General features: G+C 40.8%; 1 protein-coding gene across 21 annotated transcripts in view; it reads right to left on the bottom strand.

Moving 5' to 3' along the window:
* Positions 1-19,264, bottom strand: part of DTNA (dystrobrevin alpha) — a 395,888-nt gene that overhangs the window by 51,795 nt on the left and 324,829 nt on the right. For 15 of the 21 annotated variants that reach the window (XM_059724115.1, XM_059724119.1, XM_059724124.1 and 12 more), the window contains 3 exons: positions 13,658-13,735; positions 12,930-13,022; positions 1,271-1,358 (listed from right to left, as the gene is read on the bottom strand). In XM_059724115.1, the coding sequence (XP_059580098.1) occupies positions 1,271-1,358; positions 12,930-13,022; positions 13,658-13,735 (259 nt within the window). Of the gene's footprint in view, positions 1-1,270; positions 1,362-12,929; positions 13,023-13,657; positions 13,736-19,264 lie in introns of all 21 variants that reach the window. The other 6 variants (XM_059724117.1, XM_059724129.1, XM_059724133.1 and 3 more) reach the window with 3 other exon arrangements.

Consider the following 19,264-nt stretch of genomic DNA (forward strand, 5'->3'; position numbering starts at 1 on the left):
GGGAAATGATATCCATCCAAAACATATCTATTTCTTATTTAATTACTCTGTCTCTGTAAGGAATTCCAAGTACTCTGGTGCTACAAAGACCATAAAAAATAGATACAGATAAAGTTATAGTTTTCAGGAAGAGTCCTCCATGTGGAGACCTCGTTAACAGACCATTCTGGTCATATAAAGAGTTACCCTCCTTCAGTGACAAGACGAATCAGCTGCAAGTGAGAGGTTGCCTTAAATTTGATTGGATCTGCACTCAAGTGATTGATTTTCAGGGAACTCACAGTGAGATCATCAGTTCATGTGCATCCTTTCCTTCCTTTCTCTTTACATGTTGTAAAATCTTAAGTGATAGATGGCTTACTACCACAGGCCAGGTTAATCCTCACTGTGGCTCCACTGACTTCACCTGGGATGAATGTGGCTCGTTGCCTTTACATGAACAACCTTGCCCTTTCCATTGACCCGAGAGTGTAAATCTCAAGGTGGAAATATGCTCCCTGGCATTCTGCTCTAGGCTGCTTTCCATTTAACATTCATTTATACTGCCCTGTTCTTTCAAATATGCTGAGATGGAAATAAGTAACTAGGCTGGCCTTATTTATGCCATTTAAGCTTTTATACACTTCAATTAAGTTCCTGCTTCACTATCTCTGTTTCTGAAAACATAAGTTTTCCAGCCTGTCATTCCTTCCTACCCTGGGATTCATGGAGTAGAATAATCATTGCTCTGAAATGAAAATGAGAGACAGGCTAATGCAATAGGGTCATTATAGTCATCCTGTCCAAGATCTTTATTTAAAATGCACAGCACTTAGAGCCCTGGTGGCTGTGGTATTTGAACTAAAGACTAAAATGGATTCACTACAGCTTTTTCCCTCTGAGGTAAATCATTAACCTTTAACCAGCACAAACCCAGGCAATATTTTCCAATCTAGTCTGAGTGCAAAGGTCAAGTTCTCTTTCTGTTCTGCATTCAGAGATAGTGGAGTAATGGAGGGGTTGGGGGAAAGAGGCAACAGCTAACTTCTCAAATTGTTTAAATAGCATAAAGATAAAATACACAATTCTGTTTCTTTAAACTAGCACTAACTGCATGAAAGCATTATTGTCCTTTATAACACATTATCCTCCAATGAAAGTAGAAGGAAAATAATCTGTGAACCATCGGCATTGTTGATTATAATTTTTTTCTAATCTTGATAGACCCTCAGAACAAGACAGGGAAAAAAAACAAACAAAAAACGACCTTCCGTTAATTAAAACCACTTACTGATGAAGAGGTCTCTGCTGCCAGTCTTGCTGCATACCTGGCGATCAGCTTGTGCTCTTCATCAAGACGGCTCGAACTGTCAAGCATGCTGCTTTGAATCAGAGTGGAGAAAGAGGGGAGAGGCATTAATGCGCAATACAATCGCTTTGCCACAGCGTTCATTCATAAGCCCAAATTCACATTCCAGAATTTAAAAGAAAAGTGCCCCAGACAAACAACCAACAGACAATCAACCAACCTCCCCACAATGTTTAGCTGGGAAAAAAAGGGGGGAGGAGTGGGACCAAGGGCTCCAATGATCATTTCACTGGAAGGATTCCTTTGAGGGGGAAGATAGGATTATCTCTTAGAAGGAACCTCCAACATTTGCTAACCTTTAAAGGGCTGAGGCATCCTAAGACCAGAAGACCCAACTGACAGTATAAGATGACAACAGTAGATCCCTGCCTGGGCACTATGAAATCAAACCTGGGGTCACTCATCTACATGCAGTTTTACATATCAACTTGGTTGAATCATCTGGGAACATATAAGTGGGGCTCATCCTTAACTGTTAGCTTCCAGATACTTCAAGATAAATTTTCAGTACATCACAAGGAAATGTCTTTGCCTGACACCTGCCATTTATTATAAATGAGAGTTGACTGAAATCCTTCCATAACTTAAAAGAATATTAGCTCTTAACTTTTACTATCAGTTTACTAAAGTTCCAGATTCAGAATATTAATGAAGAGTTAGAAAAAAAGTGTAACACCATGTAGATAATGTTCTACAATGACTTAAAAAAACCCTCCTCTGTTTTTGTTTCTTATTCTATGGCTATCAAAGGGAAACCCACTGTACAGGCTAGTCACTTGCCAAATGACATAATTTTAAATAGAAGCTAGTTTTAGTCAAATGAGCACAAAGCAAAAGTAAAAATGGAAAATATATGATTTTTCTAAATCAGGAAAAAGAGCCAAGATGACTGAAAACAGTTAAAAGGAAGGAAAAATATAAATTATAACATCTTGATCCAATTTTCAGACCACAGAGTTATTATTTTAATTATACACAGGAAAAAGAAATACAGTCATAATAAAAAGGTGCAATATAAGAATGTTCTGCTATGGGATGCGTTAGAATTTGAAGATACTTCTACAGATATAATCACAACAAAGCCTGAGTGGAAAACTGTTTTCTCATCCTATGAACATTTATGAGATTTCATTCTTTTTCCCTGTTCTGCTTCAGATGCAAAAATATAACCTTTTGAATATTTGAGGGCTGAGGAGAGAAGAGACTGATCTAACTCACTGGTCAGACTATTCACTTATTTGAGGGAGATCAGGATTAAAATCTCTGTTCTGCTTATTTCTGCTTGACTTGAACTCAGGTATCCCATATCCCAGATGAGTATCATGGTTATTGCCATTTTCTAGATGTGTGTGCATATGCGTGGAAGGGGAACCCTCTTGTTTTGGCCAGAAATTCCATTCTGGCTCTCAACAACTTCTAGTCTAAAGTTTTGTTGAAACCAATACCTTTTTGTGAAAAGTTTCATTTTTCATGAATTAGGATTTCCAAAGAAAAACCACTTTTTTGAAAAAATTCCTGATTAGCTCAAATCCCAAAATATTTCAGGGAAACGTGTCATGAATCTCTGATTGAAGTCTAATGCTTGCCAAGTTCCATTAGGTGTTAGAAGTTACACTTGGAGCTTGTGGTATGGTTTGAATTTATTGACCCTCAAGTTGGAGTTGGATTCCAAATTGAGCTTTATATGACTTGTTAAAGTAATTGTAAGAGCGAAAATGAAATTCTGGGTCATCTTAAATTGTCTTTTTCTCATTCTAAGAATGCCTGTGAAACCAAAGGAGTCTGGAAACACACCAAAGTGATGAAGAGGTAACCAGAGATGGATGTTGGGTGAACTGAGCCTTGTTAGGTGACTGTTCATAAGACTTAATCAAAACAGTATATAAGGACTTGTAATAATTTTATTTTACTTTGCTGAATATAAAAGATATTTAATTGTACTATTTTCTTTATTTTACACTATTGACTACAGTGCACTCTTACTTACACCCATATGAAAGAATGTCAAGTTCAAAGTGGTAATCTAAGCTTCCATTTTATGAGCATCTATCATTTTGATACATCCTAAGCCCATAGCACTACTATATCAAGGGAAACAATCTTAGCCTTATGAAATTATGCAAACCAGGTAATAGGGATTAATTTAGTGATAATATACCGGTAATTATTTAAAATTATTTCTCCAGTCTGGCCAAATCATCATCTTGTGACAGACTGCTGTTGAAGTATCAGGTATTCCAGTGTAAACTGTCATTTGTACAGCAATTTAGGATTTATACTATGAAAACCTGAAAAATAACAGATGAGGCAGGTTGTCAGAACTGCAAACACCTCGTGAGTGTTAATGGAAATTTTCATTCCATATTTACTGAATGAATTAAGTTACTTCAGCTTTTTGGTTCTAGCATTTCCCTTTAAGAATTTCAAATAGATGCATACAGCACAGCACATATTGCAGCACTGGGTGAAGTTTGGTCTATTTAGCAAACAACTCATTTGCAGAAACTCTTTCGAAATTTAAGAGGTAAAATGGCCAAAGATTTATTTCATTCTGACATATGCCTACTACACAAAATCATTACCTACAGTCATGAGCAACATGGCCGAATAATTTTAACATGTCAAAATTTTAAGATGAAAAATTAAATTTGTTTTAATTCATACTCTTGTCCTTTTCTTCATGAGTACACAAAGATAGAGTGAGATACTACGCACACACACAAATGATGTGAATGCATATAGAATTTTGCAAGAGTTAATGAGAGATTACTTAAAAATAAAAATATAATAATTTCAACATTTAAGTTCTAAATAACAACTGCCAAATGAACAACTGACAAATCCTCACATATTTAAAAACATTTAACGGTCATTCCACACTTGGTGTCTCCAGCATTGATTAATAACTTTGCAATAATTAACAGCCTGTGAATCTTTCAGCAATCTTATCATTGCAATATGAAGTACCCATATTATTGCTGGTACAGTGATACATAGTACATATACAGTGCTACATGAGGTTAAAAAACCCAAAATAGCTTTGTAAAAGGAGGTTGTATCCAACCAGTATCCTTTTTCTGTGAACTAAAGGATGAATCACACATAAAGTCTGTCATACAGCATGTAACATTTGAGCTGGCTTTTCAAACCAGAGCTTTTCTCTCCTTTGCAAAAATAGATTAAAATATTATCAATGAATGATGATTTTCTCATATTTGTTTTAATTGTCTGAGGAAGATGACTTGACAAAAATGTGACATATAGCACCGCTGTCTTGTTCTTTAATTGTGTGCCTTGTTCCAAGAAGTGAGTTTTATGGAGAATTAGCTTAAAACTGTATTGTCCAGAGATAAGAAAACAACTAAAGTTACACAGTACACTTATGCCATCCTAAATCTATGGAATGTGAAGCATGTAAAGTCAGAACATGCTGTGAGCAGTCACAGATGAGCACAGCCGTGCAGTATGTGGTGCTGCAAACATCTGTGGTGCCACGTACCGCACATTCAGGTGTTCTCCATGCTGCAAGTGAGTTCTTTCTGTGCGGATGCTACCCTGCTTTTTGTTTCTATGTGTTTTTTTGACCCCTGGATATTCATGGGGAAAAAAAAGCAGAGCCGCGCATGCAGGGGCAGCGTGTGCTGCTCAAAAGTGGAGCTGGGCCTCCCGGATCCACGCTGCAGCTTCTGGCCAGGCTCCATGTGGCAGAATCGTTGTTGCTGCAGCCCTGGGAATCCCCAGGACCCCAGGTAAGGCTGCTGGGGCCAGCCCAGTGCAGGCCTCAGCCGCCCTTATCCCACCTGAGGTAACTTGCTGCACACCAAAGCGTGCATGGCACGGGTATTCCCCGGGGATCCAAACATCCACACCATGTGTAGACGCGGCCATTAAGTGTTAACACTGCTGGCTGGGAGCAGTGCACCTGTGATGCTGGAGGACTGTAAATTGCTCATTTTATCTCAGTGGAGGAAACTTAAGTTACCCTAACACAAGCTAGGTAGCATAGCCTAGAATTAACCCTTTGTTGAAATAGCGTAACTTTGACATGGTCAGAGTACACTTGGCATGAGTTAATGAGCTTTAACATACATACACATTTTAAATGCCCTTAGTATGGTCTGTGTGTAACATGTAACTTCACCTTTAGAGCTGGTTGTTCAAAGTTCCTCCTGCTGCTAACAGTTTACATTCCATGGCATCTTTCCTATTTTATCAGTTTTTACCAGCTTTTCATTTTTTGTGACAAGATTATTAGGCTTCATGAAACTATTTCCTGGTGTCACCTGTTATGAGCCACTCCAGTGTGAAAGAACTGCCTTCTCCTAATAAGGCCATTTTTATATTTTAACAAACCCGCTAGACCACACTGATATTTCTCTACTCCATGGCTTCTCACCCATAATTTCTGTTCCAGTTCTACCTAGGAAAGACAGTGAAACCAACTAATTGCCGATAATATGAAAGAATCTTATCTCTTTTGGTTCTGTTGTCTGTCTTCTCAGTAGAAGAATGTATGACCATGTTTATTTACTGTGATCCTTCATCTTCTGTTTTTTACCTTTGAGTTAGACCCTATCTTCTGCCATCAGATAACGGCTCAGATTAACATACTTCTCATAAACCTTTTTTTCTGTTGAAGTGATTTCCATTAAGACTTGTAAAGGAGGTCAGCTCAGTTTAATGCCTTCAACCTAGGGATGATGTACTAGCATTTGCTGAATCATCAGAATCATGGAACTTCTTTGGTAGTTTTGAGCAGAACTCCACAATAACTTAAAGTTATATGGGTCTTAGGCCCTCTCTACACATTACAGGCATCACACAATTAACTGGTTAATTACACAATTAGCTTAAAACCAGCTACACATGCAAATAGTTATCAAATGATACAAAGCTCCAACCAGCTACAAAGTTAGACACAAAAATTTGTATGAAATACATTCTAACATTTTATATTTTTAATTATAGTGTGCATTCTAAAATTGCAGCAATCAAAACATATTGACAGTGGGCAATTTACACTTGCTATTAACGACAAAGTTGTTGTTTATTTCCATAATCTCTTTGAGTCTTGGATACTGAAAAAACATAGCACTACACTAGCTCATCAGAAGTAGATAGGGAAGCAGATTAAATGGGCGGCTTTGCTTTTGGTGTGCAATTTATAACAAACAAAAGGCAAAAAGAAAACATTAACAGTTAAAATATTTTTAAAATAATATTTATTTTCAATGCTTCTGAGGAGTATTTTGCAAAATATACATCAGTTTTTATTCCTCAATTTGTATAAATCAATTCCACTGACTTTGCTAGAAGGAGGATTTACATCCATTGAAGACTCATCCTATTTGTTTAATCTTAAAAGGAAGGGGTCAGGCATTTGTTACCATATATTTACAATACCTACACACAATAAGCTGCATTCTAGTTGGAAGTCCAACCTTACTCATTAATTTTGTTGCCGGTATAGGTTCAGGTCACATTGGTGGTAAGACCTAAATATATACCTTGCCATTATTTGGGTAAAGTGGGTGAATCAAAAGTCCCAAACTCTGACTCTGCTTAGCAGCTTCTTGATAATAAGCTACCTTGTTATCATGGACTGAGCACTCATTGGAGGATAAATATCGCAAATGATGCATTCCTATAGAAACACAAGGCTTCCTAAGTTTGCTTTTCTTAACCTTATTCAAATGAAACTATTCCTTTCCCTTCTTTTCTTTACTTTGTAGCAGAGCAGAAAGCCACTGCAAGGAACGTTTAGATGTTTGGTGAAGACAATTATCTGCTGTAGCTAATTTCCTGTCAAAGTTGAGTTGCTAACTTATATAAATGATTGAGGCTCTTTTTAATCAAGGATGCCAGGCCTACAACCTTTAAATGTCAGTAATCAGATGCTGTGCACTACACTCTGCCTCAATTATTTGAGCAATCAAGGACTTTATCATTCATTACCTATCAACCCATCAGAAATATTAAATTAAGGGGATGTTATGGCTCATCATCTGTATCTTCTATTTGCTCTACATATGCAGACAACCTTAAATTTCAACCTAGGTTACATTTTACTAATACCAGGTACAACTGGGATGATGAAAGGACTAAAGAGCATTGTCATTGCTCTTGCTGGTGTTTTCCACTGAAGTGCAAATGCTTCATGCCCAAGCTTCACTATAGATGGAAAAATTATCTAATATACTTCTACCCAGGCCCTTAACAGCCTTCTTCTGCAGCTGCTAAACAAACATTAAAAAAAAAAAAAAATCCTGCTTTTTGAAATCCAGAGCCAGAAACAGAATTCCTTTAGGATTTTATCATTTGGGAAATTTGTTTTCATATCTTATAATTCCATACTACTGCATTTACTCAAATTTAAGACAACCCTGAATTTAAGATGGCCTCTCCACAATTAGATTGTATACCTGAAAAATTTATAAATTTGTCACACTGTATTTACTAGAATACAGGATGATCCTGACTATAGGAGGACCCCCTGAATAATTAGGTTCTATATATGGAAAATTAATACATTTGTTACAAATTTCCAGGTATAGAATCTAATTATTGGAGGTCTGCTTTGAATTTTTCCCCCTCCCACTGCTACAGCAGGGACACTAAATCTGGGGTGGGAGTCAAGTGGCCCCCCTTGTCCATTGTCCCCTTCTCCCCAAATTCGTCCCCTGCAGCCCCTTTCCCCACCTCCAACTGTCAGACTCTGCTCTCACTGAGCACATGGAAACAAGGAGCAAATTTGAAAACACTAACTTTGAAATAAACATATAGGCAAATTACTACAGGTACACAGACTTAGTTAATCTAGAATTGATGCATTTAAACTTTTTTGAAACTGCAAGTTTTAGCGCAGGTACTCCATAGCCACACCTTTAAGATTTCATAGGTTTCATAGATTTCATAGACATTAGGGCTGGAAGGGACCTCAGAAGATCATCGAGTCCAGCCCCCAGCCCAAAGGGCAGGAAGTCAGCTGGGGCCATAAGATCCCAGCAAGATAAGCATTCAATTTTCTCTTGATGTGAGATGTTCAATGTAGGTGCTTGAACCACCTCTGATGGCAGGCTACTCCAGACCTTGGGGACTCGGACAGTAAAGAAATTCTTCCTTATGTCCAGCCTGAAACGGTCTTGCGGTAGTTTATAACCGTTCGACCTTGTCATCCCTTGGGGCGCTCTGGTGAACAAATGTTCCCCCAGATACTGGTGGTCACCCCTGATAAACTTATAGGTGGTCATCAGATCACCCCTGAGCCTGCACTTTTCCAGGCTAAAGAGCCCCATAGTTCTCAGCCTGTCGTCGTAAGGTCTGTTTTCCTGACCTCTGATCATGTGTGTGGCTCTTCTCTGGACTCTCTCAAGCTTCTCCACATCCTTTTTGAATTGTGGAGCCCAAAACTGGACGCAGTACTCCAGCTGCGGCCTCACCAAGGCCAAGTAAAAGGGGAAAATGACATCCCGGGATTTGCTTGAGAAGCATCTATGGATGTAAGCCAGCGTTTTGGTTGCTTTACTAGCCGCAGCATTGCACTGCAGGCTCCATGTTCATCTTGTGGTCAATGATGACCCCCAAGTCTCTTTCTTCCGTAGTGCTAGCCAGCGTAGCACTGCTGAGCCTATAGGGATGCTGCAAGTTTTTCCTCCCAAAGTGGAGAACCTTGAATTTTTCAGTGTTAAACACCATGATGTTCTCGTCTGCCCACTTGCTGAGCCTGTCCAGTTCAGCCTGGATCGCCCTCCTGTCTTCAGGTGTGGATGCTTTGCCCCAAAGTTTGGTGTCATCGGCGAACTTGGCCAGTCTGCTTCTGACTCCCATGTCCACATAATTAATGAAGATGTTGAACAATATGGGTCCAAGGACAGAGCCTTGGGGGACCCCACTGGTCATAAGGCACCAAGATGATTGACTTCCGTCAATTACCACCCTTTGGGTCCACCCACGGAGCCAATTTCCCAGCCAGCGGATGGTGGTGGACCCAAGACAACAATTGTTCAGTTTCGCCAAGAGGTGATCATGGGATACCAGATCAAAGGCTTTTTTGAAGTCAAGATATATGACATCAATCTCTTCTCCCTTGTCCAGGTGATAGGTCACCTGGTCGTAAAAGGAAATGAGATTGGTCAAGCAAGACCAACCAGCAACAAACCCGTGCTGGCTATCCCTCAGGATGTTGGCATCAGCCAGTCCATTAAGGATGGCCTCTTTAATAAACTTGTCTAAGACCTTCCCCGGGATAGAGGTCAGGCTGATGGGCCTATAGTTAGCCGGATCCACTTTCCTCCCTTTCTTGAAGATAGGCACCATATTGACTTTTTTCCAGTCCTCGGGCACTACACCAGAGCACCAGGAGTTCTCAAAGATCCGTGCCAGAGGCTGGGCTATGATGCTCACCAGTTCCTTGAGTACCCTGAAGTGTAGATTGTCAGGGCCGGCTGACTTGAAGGTATCCAGCCTCTCAAGGTGTTCCTTCATGAGGTCAGCTTTGATGGAGGGCAGGAGATCTCCCTCACCCGGACCTTCCTGTCCCGTAGTGGGCATGGGCGTCCCATGGGACTGATGAAAGACCGACGCAAAATACCCATTTAAAAGGTTGGCTTTTTCCTGGTCGTCAGTTGTCCCCACCTGGTTTAGCAGGGGTCCAATGTTGCCCTTGCTTTTCCTCCAGCTCCCCACATATCTGAAAAAGGACTTTTTATTGTCCTTGATACTTGAAACTAGTTGGAGTTCAGTTGCAGCCTTGGCTTTCCTGGTTTGCTCCCTGCAGCACTTTTCTACCTATATGTACGATATTAGCCCAAGGCTAAAATGTTCATGATTTACCATATATTTCATTGGGCTGGGCCCCAAAAGAGTCAGTGTTTCAAGCCATGGTGACACCACAGCTCAGCACTGTTCAGTATGTGTGTATACTCCAGATACCCCACACAGAATCCATTTGCTAATTAGCTCCCCCACTCATGGCTGGAACTAGATGTTCCTATCATGAGTCCTGGGATCCATCAAAATTTATATGGAGATAAGGCGCAGGGCAACCTGAACCAGCTCCACAGTATGGAGGGCAGGGCCACACTAAACATATGTGACTGTCCAAGGAGGGAGGGGGAGGGGGACAGAAGGATTCTAGGTGATCTGTTTGGGGCCTAATTTGGTGATGTTTGCCAGACACTTAAGGCTGGTAAAGAAACAGGAATTATTGGAAATGGGAAAGAAAGACACAGCTCAGCTGTGGGAGTGAAAAGGAAGTTGAAATGTATTCAATTTATCACCATGACTTGACAAAGAGTTGGCACTGTGGGGGATTGAGTGCAATGGGCACTACCATGTATCTTATTCAGATGGTCTGCATTAACCTAACCTTGTGGTAGGTCCCCATAGGTATGTTTGCCCATTGTGTTTTATAGTCATGCTCAGTGTTGGCTGCATTTAATCAGCTTTATAATTGGTTTCCCTAACTGAGCACATGCTGCTTTGGCAGCAGTTTAATGATAGAAAACGTAGTTAATGAGGTTTCCTTCTTTGCAAATGTAAGACAAGGAACTTTCCTTCAACCAGGCTGACTGGGGGAAGAATCCTTGCCTTTTACGTAAGTAAATATGGTAATTTTCCAAGGATAGAATCTAATTATTAAAGGGTCATCTTTAATTTACCATTCCCCCCTCCCCGCCACTGCTGCAGGCAGTGGGGGAACAGGTGATGTGGGGCTGTCAAGCAGCTTGCCCTCTGTTTGTGCCCCTACCACCTCTGCCCCTGCCCACTCCTCCACAGCTTCAAGCCCCCTTCACCTCTGCTCCCCCTCCTGCCTCTCCCACCCAGCCTCTGCTCCTTGCTCCCCGCATTCCTCTGCATCCCCATCCCCCTCCCCTCACTTACCTTCCCTCCACACTGGTGGGCCCTATCCCTTTTCTACTGAGCCTGTGGCACTGAGCCTGGGGCACAGGCTCAGTGCCACAGGCTGCAGTGTAGACAGAGCCTGCCAGCACAGAACACAGACAAGTGTGGGGGGGTGAGGGACAGGAAGGGGAGTAGAGACTACATTGTAGGGGTGGTGGGGCAGAGGCTGTAGCTGGGGAGATGGTGGAGTGCAGAGGCAGTGGGATGTTAGGAGAAGGGGCAGGCAGCAGCTGCAGCTATGCCCCTGACCCCAGGTAGAGCTGAAGCCCTTGCCACAGCAGCTGCCTGTGTCACCACTGCCTTCATATGTGATTCTAAGATCAGGGATCTCCACCCTGCCCCCCTATTAAAATTGAATAAATACAGTAGCATGGGTGACTGGTGCCTCCTGGGTCTGGGGGGAGCACCAAATCACCGAATGGGGGGGGGGGGGTGTCCCTGGCAACCGACCACCGAGCCAGCGATGAAACCAGAAGTGCTGCTGGAAGTGCACCCACTACATGTCGCCAATGTACAGTAGTTTAATTCTGGGTTTAGTACACCAACAATACTGCCTAGAAATCAATGGGCCCAGGAACCAAAAACTGATTCTTGAAAAGATTAAAAACAAAATGCATCCTTCTATGAGTTCCCACCAATATTAGAGACAGTAGGCCCTAGCCTGGCATTTTGGAGAACTGCAGCTGCATTTTCCTGAGGGGGAACTTCTCACTCTCTCTAATGTTTTTAAGAAGGGTGCTTCTGACATCATGTACTTGATTATCTTCTCTCAAGGTAACATGTTGTAATGACAGTAGGGAAATCTAGAAGAACAAATATACCACACCTGTGTGTGGCAGGTATAATGTCAGAAAACACAGAACTGATTTCTGCTACATTTTAAAAACACACGGTTACTTGTACACTAAATTCCTCCCCATCTTTCACAGGAGGCCGGTCCTTACCCTAACCAGGCTGGCTTTCTGTGGTGCCACCATCCACAATTCTGAAGGTGACAGAAAGTTCTTTTAGCTAGACAGAGCATGACATGTTTAAATGAAGCCCAAAAATAAAAACCATAGGCAACATACTCACTTCAGAACTGGCTAGACTTTGCCCTGAGCTATGGATATTGGAAAAAACAGATATTCTATTTATATAGATTTAGACCTTACAGAAGCCAGACAAAGGTAAGGAGAGTGACTGACTTGTATAAAACCAGGCAAACCAAAATAAAGCTCTTCCTTTGATGGGCTAATAAGCAATTTCTTGGTTTTTTCTAACCTATCACTATTTTACATTTACAAAATAAACTGAAATCTACATCACACATCACCTCAAAAATTCCCTGAAATGAGAAATTGTAAGTCGCTGGTATGAGTAAATTTATGTACTGTCATCAAGTACTGCTCTGACCATGTCAGGCACTAGTGTGCAGTACTGCTTAGCTAAGCAGCTGTTCACATTAGTTCGCTATTTAACACTACTAGAAAGAAGAACAGTGATACCACAACCAATACTGGGAGATATTATATCTACTAAACACAGATATATCTACTCTTTGGACTAATTTTGATAAATAGCTGCCTCAGCTATAGCTAGTAGGAAATACTAAGTACCTATGGCTGTGATGTAGTTTTTTTTAATCAACCAATGTCCCTTTTCTAAGGATCCCCAAAGGTGCCAAACCTGCACTAACCGTGAGGGGTTGCTCTGGAGCATGTTGACATACAACCCAATGAGTACATGTTCATCGGCCAGCCTGTCTGCAACATCGAGGCTGTACTGTAACCTGAAACAGGGATGGGGAGAAAAGGGTGTGGTCCAGACAGACAGAGAGAAATAAACAGAGAAAGCAGGAGCAAGTAAGACCATGAAATGGGAATTTAGGAATTAATAATAAGTGTTCTTAGATTTTTTTTTCAAAATGAGCACTGATTATATTTTTATATTCTAATTGGTTGAAATGGCAGAATTCAACTCGAGTAAGGAGCCAGTTCTGCAAGAAGGGGAGACAGTATTAGAAAGGGCAGAGCACCTTCATCTTCCATTGAAGTTAATGAGAACTAAAGGCTCTTCACCACTGTGCAAAACCAAACAGAAGTGCTGATCAATAAAGAAACTTACTTTAATATAATACAGATTAAGAAGTTATCTAACTTGGTTGGACATATATACCCATGCGATTAACACTGAAATCACAAGTTAATATGTTTGGAAGTATCTGAGTGAGTCCTCAAATATCTAGACACACACACACACACACACACACACGTACGTCCTTACTTAGTTCATCAAGTTAGTTTAGTTATTAAGTTTTTTCGCAAAAAAAAGGGTCTGCAGACAATCAAAAACAGAGGAAAGAAAGCAGATTTGTTTTTTAATTGTGTTAGCAGAAACTACCAACATAATCTCTCTGTAACTTACCCTTTGCCTTTCAAGAAAGCTGGAGCAGCCCTAGCCAGAAGTTTGTTCTGCTCTACTTCATTATTCTTGTAAGGAGAGCTAGTTAATAAGACAGGACAGCTAAGAAGAGGGTAAACAGTGATGACTTCCATTTATTAAAGAACAGAGTTTGGTGGAATTCATTCTAAAGCTCTGGGCTAAACCAAAAACTTACGTACGCCTTAAAAGTTTTGAAAAAAGAAAGGACAGGAAAGCCAAATTTGAGATATGGAACTTCAAATTCAAGGAATTTTTGCTTGACCAGAAGATTCTTATGGTTCCTCTCTCTCTAAATGAAAGCAACTTAGCTAGGGAGGAATCAAGCGAAACAAGTTTCTACTAAAAATGGCTGTTGGAGGTTTGTGTACTTTCACGGGAAGTTTTAGGTACATGATGCTGAAAGCTTAGCATGCTAAGCATTTTTTCTCAAGCTAGGAAAACTTTTCTAACTATAGCCAGAGTATTTCTGGGATGAGGGCCAATTCAAGTAACATTTTTTTTGTGGTTTTTGTGTTGGCAAGCGTGACCATTTCAATGACTCAAGGAACTTAAATCTGTTCCTCTATGGAGTAGCTCCAATTTTTTTTAATGCTATGTTATTTTTCTGCCATCAATAAAAGCATGGTTGTTCTTTACTATATTCTATTCTGTCAGTTGCTCTTTCTTTTTTTAGATTTAACTATTCATAGTATCACATTAATTTTGCTTGTCCTGATACTAAAATACCCAATGGGGTGGTTGGGAATAAAATATTAGCTAAAAGCAGAGATACTTAAATTTTGGTTTCTCTCGGGTACCATGGTTGGGTTTTTTTTTTTTTTATAAAAGGTTATTCGTTTGCCATTTATTTTTCCTTATTCCTTGTCTTTTAATTATTCACCAAATTGGCTTTGTGGCTACTGACATGTCACATCATGACATCTAACAGAAGTGTAGGTGCACAAGAAGGAGCACTGACTGGATTCCTCCAAGTTGTAGACAATTGTTCTGCACCTGAGCAGACATTCTTATAAACTGGAGACCAAAAATATGAACTTTAGGACACTTAAACACTCCCTGAGATTGGGCACATGCCACTGTACTTAGCAGCTGCCAGTAAGATATTTAGGTTTTATTTACTGTTATTTGGGTTTTTCTTGGTTAAACACATTGCACTGAAGGAAGGAGCTGCCCTAAGAACCATCATTTCATTGTTTTATTAGTCTGAAAGGCACTGAGATCAGGCCATTAGTGCACAGCAGGGAAAATGTTTGCTGTTTACGTTAGCTTTCATACAGTTCCTATCATTGTGTTATTTAAAAGATAGTACTAGACTTTTCATATGTATAGATAAATGTGTTGCATAAACTGGAAGGCTACAATTTTCATCACATTTTCTTGCTAGGTATGAAAAGAAAGATGCATTAAAAGGGTACACAAGGGAGCATGCCACACTAACTCAAAAGGAATAACATTCAGTTCTTAAGGACAGTTAAACTCTCTGTTTGATCCAACAGTTCCTTCATCAGTCAGACTGGCAAATATGTAAATGTTTGGTTTAGCACTGCCCTACATCCAAAGCTTTTTTTCACCATGTGACTTAGGTAAGTAAGGTTCCAGTTTTGGCTCTCATTAAGTCAGTAGCAAAATTCCCATTGACTTGTGTGAGGACAGAATTGCCTGCTAAAAGTAATTACCATGCATTGTGTCATTTGTAAGAGCAGCACCATCAAAGCAATGACCAAGAGCAGTTCTATTTGCCAATGACTATGCAACAAGCAGGTGCTAATACTAATATTAATACTTCAGCGTGTATCTATCCAGTACAAAGTAACTGCATGCAACAGGACAGAAGAAGAACAACAACAAAAAATCTCTACCAATGTCATATCATCTTTTAAATATTGTACTGGAATGTAAAGTAATTGATATTGCCAGAGAAGTCCCTGGTCCTCCTTTTTTTTATCAATTTGGTGAGAATAAGTTTATACAAAGCAAGCCAAAAGGTTGCAAAAGTTGCCATGTTCTACTGGCAAACTTGCCCTGGGAAATGCTTTGAAATGACTTCCTGGTTTGACTTCTCTTCAAAAGACAATGCTGACATAAAAGGGAACTCCTTAAAATCAAGTTAGTTAGCATGATTTGAAATAACTTCTGAAGATGTTCTTCATCTCTAAGAGACTCTCAGCCCAGGGTGGCTTTAAGCTGTCTGTAGGTTTTTTTGATTCTTGGCCTCTGGTACAACTTAGAACGTTTTTAAGGTGGGGAGGTAGGAGATTTGTCTAACTTAAAGCAATCTGTCCCTGGTTGACCATCTGCCATAGTGGTGATCAAAATCTCTTCAGCACTACAAACTGCAGCCCTATTCCCAACATGCCTCTGTGTCAGGGGTAGCAGGAGGAGTCCTGGATGACCCTCATGTTTAGTTTAGCCTCCACATGAGATAATGAGGTCTAAAAGGGCACTACATCTATTCCAAAGGCTTCTTAGGACCAAAATGTCAGCTCCAGCCCCCAGCTGTGAATGCTCACTGCTGGGTACACAACAGTTCATCTTACAAAGTGAGCATACATCTATTTGTAGACAAGGTTCTTTGGGTAAATGTGATATCTTTTATTAGACCAACTAAATAACTTCTTCAAACGGAAGGGTCTTTGTGCCTGAAAGCTTGCAAAGAACAATTTTCCCAACTATTTAGTTGGTCTAATAAAATATTTCACATTTACCCAAAGAACCCTGTCTGCCTATGTCCTTAGACCAACACAGCTACAACTAACACCCCCATACATCTATTTGGCATCTACAAAAGTGCTTTTGTATATGGAAGCTAGGATCCATTTTCTCAGCTACATTATTCATGAGCCGGGTATATGATTCATAAACACAAACTGAGAGTCCCCTACTTTTGCAAATACAAAACTGGGAGTCAGAGACCAACTTGAGGCTGTGGATGAATTTCAAGAAATATAAAAGTATAAAACTCTTTAATTGAACATATGATTCTAAATATTAGGCATTCTGAAAGTTCAGCCCTCTAAACATAATTGTTTGCACTTTGAACATGGTGGCACTATAAGTTACTGTAATCCCCATGAAGATCAGTGAAGAAACTCCACTAGTGAATGCTCCAGCCAATGACATATTTATACTTCCATTTAAATTTTAAAAGTAATTAAACATTTTTTTGAGTAAGAAACAATCTGTCACCTACACCGAATGGTGGTTACAGGTTGAAGCAGAAAAGAAGCAAACTAAGTGGGTAATAAATGTCAAGAACTGGGATGAAAAATGGAAGTCATTCAGTTATTAACTATTCTATTTACAATAAATTATCCTTCCCACACATATGCACTCCTGAGAATGACAGCATGCTGCAAATTGTTAAATATATCTAAAAACACTATAAAACCTATTTTACTAAAAGAGGGAAATTATAGAAATCATAGAAATATAGGGCTGGAAGAGACCTCAGGAAACCATCTACTCCATTCCCTGCTCTGAGACAGGATCAAGTATACTTTGGCCATCCCTGATTTTTTTTCCCCGACACTTTTCTTAAAAACCTGCAAAGATGTGGATTCAAAACTTTCTTATGAAGCTTGCTCCAGTGCCTAACTAGCCCTTTGATTAGCAAGGTTTTCATAATATCCAACCTAAGCCTCCTTTCCCACAAATTAAGTTAATTTTTCTTGCCCAGCCTCTGAGTACAAGAAGAATAAATGATCACTGTCTTTTTCATGCCAATCATTTACATACTGGTTGCCCATTATCACATGCTTCCTAACTCTTCTCTGTTTTAGAAGAAATAAAACCAGTTCTTTTACTTTTTCCTCAAAGGCCACGTGTTCAAAAATGTTTTATTCCTGTCATAGTCCTCTACACTCTTTTCCAATTTGTTTCTACATCTTTCTTAAAGTGTAGTGCCCAAAACCAGTAGGCCTGTGCGAAGCGGCTAGTATTCGTTTTGGATTTGGCCGATTCAGGGGACAGTGATTCGATTAGGTGATTTGAATCACTGTTCCGAATTGATTCAGTTGAATCTGATTAGGAGATTCGGTTGCTGAGGAATCTCCGAATCACAGAGGCCGCTCCCCTGCCCGCTCTCCCAGCCCCAGCAATGGCTGCCCTGCCCGCCCCAGCTCCCGGCACTTTGAAAAAAAAAAGCCCTCACACACTGGCTACTGCTGGGTGGGGGGGGGGCAATCCCCACTGTCCCCCACTGCATGGGGGGCTTTGCCATGAGTTCCCCAAACCCCACCCACTCTCCCAGCCCCCTAATGGTGGCCCTGCTCACACCACCTCCCAGCCCTTTAAGAAAAACAAAAAAAACCATAAAACCCCCAGACTCACTGGCTGCTGCCCAATGGGGGGCAAGCCCCACTGCCCCCCGCTGTGTGGGGGGCTCTGCACAAGCCCCCAGAAGCCCCGAGGCAGGAGCTGGTGAGTTTGGGGGCTTCTGGGGGAGGGTTTCTTAAAGGGCCAGAAGATGGGGCAGATGGGGCAGCCATAGGTGGGGCTGGGAGAGAGGGGAGGATGTCAGGGGGCTCATGGCAGAGCCCCCCATGCAGTGGGGGGCAGTGAGAGGCAGCAGGGATTGCCCCCCCGGCAGGCAGCAGCCGGTGAGTGGAGGCTGTTTTAAAGCACCAGGAGCTGGGGCCATGAGGGGCAGCCATGGGGAGGGGGCTGGGAGAGCGGGCGGGGATTGGAGCCTGGCAGGGGTCCCCCCTCAGTTCCCTCCCACCTCCTCCAGCCCCCCTCCCCCCTTCCGCTACTTACCAGCTTGGAGTCTGGACCTAGCTCCCTGTGGCAGTGGGTGGGGACTGCCCGAACCACTGAAGCTTTCCAAATCTTTTCCAAGTTTATTTGGAGAGCTTTGAATCGATTCAGACCTTTAAACTGGTCCCCTGATTCAATTTGGATATTCAGCCACTGAATCTCCTCTGAATTGAATCAGCATCCAAAGCTTTGCGTAGCCCTAAGACAGTACTCAAGTTGAGGTCTCACCATTGCTGAATGGAGTATGATAATTACATCTCCTTTTCAAAACAGACCAAAACAGCCAAGTAAATATTGAGCTTATGGTTTACTCTAAATCCACATTATTTTGAAGTACTGCTGTGTAGGCAATTTTCCCTATTTTGTATTTGTGCATTTGTTTTTTCTAAGTGAAATACTTCAATTTCAAACCATTTCTCTGACTTATCAAGATCTGTTTGAATACTAATCCTGTCCTCTAAGGTGCTACCAGCCCCTCCAACCTCCATATCATCATATCATCAAACATTTTAAATGTATCTTCCATTGCATTATCCAAATAGTTAATGAAAATAATAAATACTATTGGAACCAGGACAGATCTTTTTGAGAAACCATGTCTTCCCTGTTTGACTGTAAACCATTAATAACTACTGAACACAGTTTTTCAATTAGTTGTGCACCCATCTAATAATAATTTAATCTGGACCTTATTTCCCTAGTTTGCTTATGAAAATGTCATGCGGGACTATGTCAAAAGCTTTAATAAATGTCAAGTTACATCCTATCTGTAGCTCTCATCCACCAGGCCAATTACCTTGTCAAAGGAAGAAATTAAATTGGTTTGACATGATA

Source organism: Alligator mississippiensis, chromosome 3, assembly GCF_030867095.1.
Source record: "Alligator mississippiensis isolate rAllMis1 chromosome 3, rAllMis1, whole genome shotgun sequence".
In the NCBI taxonomy this organism is placed as follows: Eukaryota; Metazoa; Chordata; order Crocodylia; family Alligatoridae; genus Alligator; species Alligator mississippiensis.